General features: G+C 36.1%; 1 protein-coding gene across 1 annotated transcript in view; it reads left to right on the forward strand.

Annotated features, from left to right (window-relative positions):
* Nucleotides 1-5213, forward strand: part of Atad5 (ATPase family, AAA domain containing 5) — a 60970-nt gene that overhangs the window by 28456 nt on the left and 27301 nt on the right. The window contains exons 7-8 of the mRNA XM_023719852.1: nt 1573-1757; nt 4167-4321. Of these exons, the coding sequence (XP_023575620.1) occupies nt 1573-1757; nt 4167-4321 (340 nt within the window). The remainder of the gene's footprint in view (nt 1-1572; nt 1758-4166; nt 4322-5213) is intronic.

A 5213-nucleotide genomic window follows, 5' to 3' on the forward strand; every position in this document is an offset into this window, starting at 1 on the left:
GAAGTTTTCATGAAGAAATGACATTCATAATCTGCAGGAAGAGCAGTTCATCTGACAGAGTTCTGTGCACAGTACCTGTAACTACAAGGAGCAGAGTGAATGCCAGAGACAAAGAATTCCAGTGTGACTTGAGCATTGAGGGCAAGGATGAGAAACATTAGGTTAGGCTGGAGAGGTGGGTGCTGTTCTGTATGTAGACCAGGCTGGTCTCAAATATTTGACAATCCTTTTGCCTTACAAGTGCTGTAATTATAGGTGTAGGCCACCATACCTGGCGACATTTGTATTTTCCTGATGTCTTATATTCAGCATCTTTTCATTTGATCATTATTCATTTGTGTGTCTTCCATAGGGTAATCTATTGTTCATTTTGTATTGGATTGTCCTTTTACTGAGTTGTTAAGGATTCTTTATACAACTGGTTGTAAGTCCTTTGTCAGATATATGTTCTGCAAATATATTATTCTTAACTTTATAACTTGATTTGGAGATAATTGATATAACAATGGAGAAAATCCCTTCTACCACTACATATTGATTGCAGGGTCTCACAGAATTTTCCAGCAGGGCTCCAACCTGTATTCTTCCTGCCTCAGTTTCCCAGAGTGCTGGGATTATAGGTGGGCATCCACCACTATGCTGGTAGGAAAGAAATATACCTGTTTTCTAAGATTAAATCCTATCATCGGGGCCGGGGAGATAACTCTGTAGAGGGCCTGAGTTCAAACCCCAGTTCCACAAAAATAAAATAAAATAAAAAATAAAAAAGGACTGAAGATATAGCTTATTAGTTATCCCTGGCTATACTCAGTTCACACTATTTAAAAAGAAAATGATTCCTATGATTCACAGTCTAAAGATAAACCAACTAAAATAAATATCAGTAATAAGGGTCATAATTTTTCTGTTTTATTAGAACTAATGTTATATTACAGGTTCCTGTAAGAATTTTTAGAAAGGGGCCAGGGAGATGGCTCAGTAGGATAAGCGCTTGACTGGCAAACGCAAGGATCTGAGTTCAATCCCCAGTTCCGCCAAAATAAATAAATAAATAAATAATTTTTAGAAAATGATACTGATTTTGTTTTCTGATTATATAAATACATGTTTAACAATAACAAAACCCTAAAGCTGGGGCAGTAACTCAGTGGTAGAGTGCTTGCCTGTCACGTGTGAGGCCCTGGGTTCCATCCCCAATACCTTAAAACAAAAAACAAAAAACCAGAAGATATGGAAGAAAACTTACCTCTCACCTAAAAATAGTCCCAGTTAACATTTTGGTAGATATCCTTTAAGACATTTTTTCCTATACATATTTCTATACATAGTTGACTTTTTAAAAAAGTTTATTCATACATTTTAGGTATACGTAATGATCATATTCATTATAGGGACTTTGTACCTGTACATGGTATAACTTTGACTTTTGCTTTTATGATAAGAAAAGAATTTGACCAGCTAACTCCTAGATGGCTGATAATTTTTAAATTAAAAAGTGTTTATTTCGTACGTAGTTTGTCTTTTCAGTGTTTATAACCTTAGTTTTTCTTTTTCAAATCATTTTCATAAAAGTCAAGATATATCTAAAAAGTCTCAGGATTGTGATGTACAATTTAAAGCAAAACGTGATTTTCTGATGAGTGGTTTGCCGGATTTGTTGAAACGACAAATTGCAAAGAAAGCTGTAGCACTGGATCTGTATAGTGCAGTGGGTACCAGTTTCCAGACAGTTACTCATATACAGCAAAAGGATGATGGTAAGTTTGTTATTATTGAATATTTACTCTTTAACTTTTAAAGGTAATAGGAAAACTGGGTAAGGTGTTTAAAAATGAGGCTGAAGTTTAACATGTCTCTTATGGAATACATATGTAATGAGTAGTGAGTCTTTTGCACAAGTGTCCTATATTGTGGTACTGGCCTGCTCATAATGTAATTCTATTTATGTTCAAATGCCATAGCAACCACAATCTTAGTTTACTTATAATATTTATTTTAGTTTTATTATTATTACTTATTACTGTTACTTGGTACTGGAAATCGTACTTGGTCTCACACTTGCCATGAGGTGCTATGCTCCCAAGCTATATCCCTGGCCCTTAAATTATTATTTTTATTGTTATTATTTTAATTTTACTATGTAGTTCTGCTCTTAAACTTATGTTGATCGTCCTGTCTCAGCCTCCTAAGTGCTAGGATTATAGACATGCACCACCACACTAGTTTCTTACAATTTTTAACTACTGGTAATGTGCAAAGTCGTTACTTTGCCACTTTTCCTACTTAGTGACTTTTTTTTTTTGTGGAACCAGGGTTTGAACTCAGCACTTGCCAGGGAAGCACTTATTCTACTGAGCCATCTCCCCAGGCCCCTGTATTGTGTTATTTTTTGAAGCATCAAACAGTAATTTAGTTCTGATTAAAAAAAAGGAATTTAGTTCATTCTGTGCATTTCTCCTGCCCATGAAATACAGATTTGGTTCTGTTTTCCTTTCTTTTTCTTTTGTGGTTTTGCCCTTGATACTTCTGGTTTAGTTCAGCTTGCCTGTCTCTCTTGCTTTTGGTGGTACTAGGGATCAAACACAGGTCCTTGAATATAGTACACAAGTGCTTTACCACTGAGTTTTATTTTTTTTTACCACTGAGTTGTATCACAGCCTTGTTCAGCTTTCTTTCTTTTTTTCAGCCTTCTTTTTCTTTAGGGAATTTTACAACCAGTTTTTCTCATAATTTCTTCTGGTTTTTCTTTTTAAAAATTTTTTAAAAATTAATTATTTATTTGTTTGCTACAGGATCTCGTTACATGGCTTGGACTTGTAGTGATCCTCCTGCGTCAGCCTCCCTAGCACTGGGATTACAGGCGTGCACTACCACGCCGGTTTCAGGGTCCACACAGCATGTGGTACCAGGAATCAAACTTGGGTCCTTGCTCTAGCCAGGCAGACACTTACACTGCTGAGCTATCTCCCCAGCCCTGTTCTGCTTTTTCTTATCTTGCCTTTTGCCACTGATTATTGGGTTGATGAAATCTTTATTGGTGTTTTTCTTTTTCTTTTTTTTTTTAATTTTATTTATTTGTGTGTGTGTGTGTGTGGCCAGCTCATCCCACCAGGGGGCGGGGCTGGCTGGCATGTGGTGCTGGGGGATTGAACCGCAGTCCCTGTGCTCTAGCTAAGCTTGTTCTAAGTAGGTGCTTTAGACCACTGAGCCATCTCACCAGCCCTATTGGTGTTTTTCATAGTACAAGTTTATATAACATTACCTTCCTCCCTCCTTCCCTCTTTAAGTGTTTCCTGCACTTGCTAGGGAAGGGCTCTACCACTGAGCTAAACCTTATCTCAGTATTTTCTTAAAGTATGTTAAGCTACAGAAATTAGCTTATGGAAATTAGCTTATTATTATTTTTTAATTTTAATTTTTTTATGTACTTAGTGTCTTGCTATACAGATCAGACTCATAGTGATTCTCCTTTTTTCAGCCCCACAAGTGCTGGGATTACAGGCACAAGCCACCATGCCTAATCTCAATCACTAGGGTTGGGCCAGGCTGCGGATCAATCCCGTAACTTATTTATGGAAATAAAACTATGACTCTCTTATCATTTCTACTTGTAGACAATCATACTTTCTTACATTCTTAGGCATTACTGAGTTCTTAATTATTTCAAATTTTTTGAGCAGATCTCTAAATAATTCTAAATAATACTGTAAATATCACCTCTTTTACAGATAAAGAAACTAAGGTTGGGATTTTGTCTTATTCACAAGAATAAGTGACAGAATCTGGATTTGAATATGGGTCTGACTTAAAAGTTTAAAGTAGGATGTTAACTGTTTAAATTTTTACTCCAAGTATCAAAATTGATTTAAAAAGAAATAACACTTTGCTAATATCTCCTCGTAAAATAGGTAATTTTTCTTAATGGTATTTATTGGACATCAGGATTTTGTTTCCTGTGTACTTAATTGGGTTTCAGGTACTTCTTTACTAACTGTGTGGTTGTAAGTTTGAGGTATTTTATTTTATTTTATTTTATTTATGTTTTGTGTGCTGGGAATTAAACACAGGGACTCCTGGATACTAGGATTTGTCAAGTCTGCGTATTTGTGTACATGACTTTCAGTGAATGCATAGTGAATAATTAAGATATTCTGTTTTTTCTTTAGGGTGTTGGTTATGGCATTTGAAACCACCTTCTTGTCCTCTCTTAACAAAATTTAAAGAGCAGGATACAAAAGTAACAGATATTTCCAATCGTGTTATTGCTCTTGGTGAATTCTCAACATTGGATTCAAATTTGAACACTGATTCTGCTGTCATGGCAAGTACTGGCGAGCTCATCTACTATATGAGTGTATAGTAGATGTGTTTCCTTAACTTTTTTCAGAGAAAAAAACAAACAAACTTGGATATCCGCTATTGTGTCTTGAAGTTCCTTTTTTCCTAGGCTCAAATTCGGGTTTTTTCATGGAACCGGGGATTGAACTCGGGCCCTTGCGCTTACCAGGCAAGTGCTTATTCTGCTGAGCTAACTCTCTGGCCCCTGTTTTTTTTTTTTTTTTTTTTTTTTTGAGACAAAGTCTTACTATGTAGTTCAGACTGACCTTGAACTCATAGTGACTTTCTTGCTTCAGCCTTCCAAGTGGTAGGATTACAACCCTGTGGCACCATGCTCAGTCCTAGTGTTGAATTTTGAAAAAGAATTGATGTACACATTTCCTTTTAGTACTTACAGAGGTTTAAGGCATTCTAAGAATTTTGAAAATTAATGGCTTACTTTGTTTTTTTTTTTCTTTTTTTTTTTTTTTTTGGCAGAACTGGGGATTGAACTCAGGCCCTTGCACTTGCCAGGGAAGCGCTTATTCCACTGAGCCATCTTCCCAGCCCCAATAGCCTACTTTGAAAGAATATTATTAGATACTTTTATTATGTTTTATTTATTTTTATTTTTTTAGGAGCAGGATATATTTATTGAGAGAAAGAAAGCTCCTGTCCAAGAGAAGGACAGGAGGGGGGCCCAAGCAGATAGTTCCCCTTTGTTTTATTCTTTTGAGACAGGTTGTGCCTGTGTAGTTCTGACCCACCTTGTACTCACTATGTAGCTCAGGCTGGTCTTGAACTCAGGGTAATCCGTGTGTCTACTTAGTGTTAGATTATAGGCATTTGCTGCCATGCCCAGCTCACGTTTAGATACTTTTTTTTTTTTTTTTTTT

This window comes from Octodon degus, unplaced genomic scaffold (genome assembly GCF_000260255.1).
Source record: "Octodon degus isolate 3935 unplaced genomic scaffold, OctDeg1.0 scaffold00072, whole genome shotgun sequence".
Lineage (NCBI taxonomy): Eukaryota > Metazoa > Chordata > Mammalia > Rodentia > Octodontidae > Octodon > Octodon degus.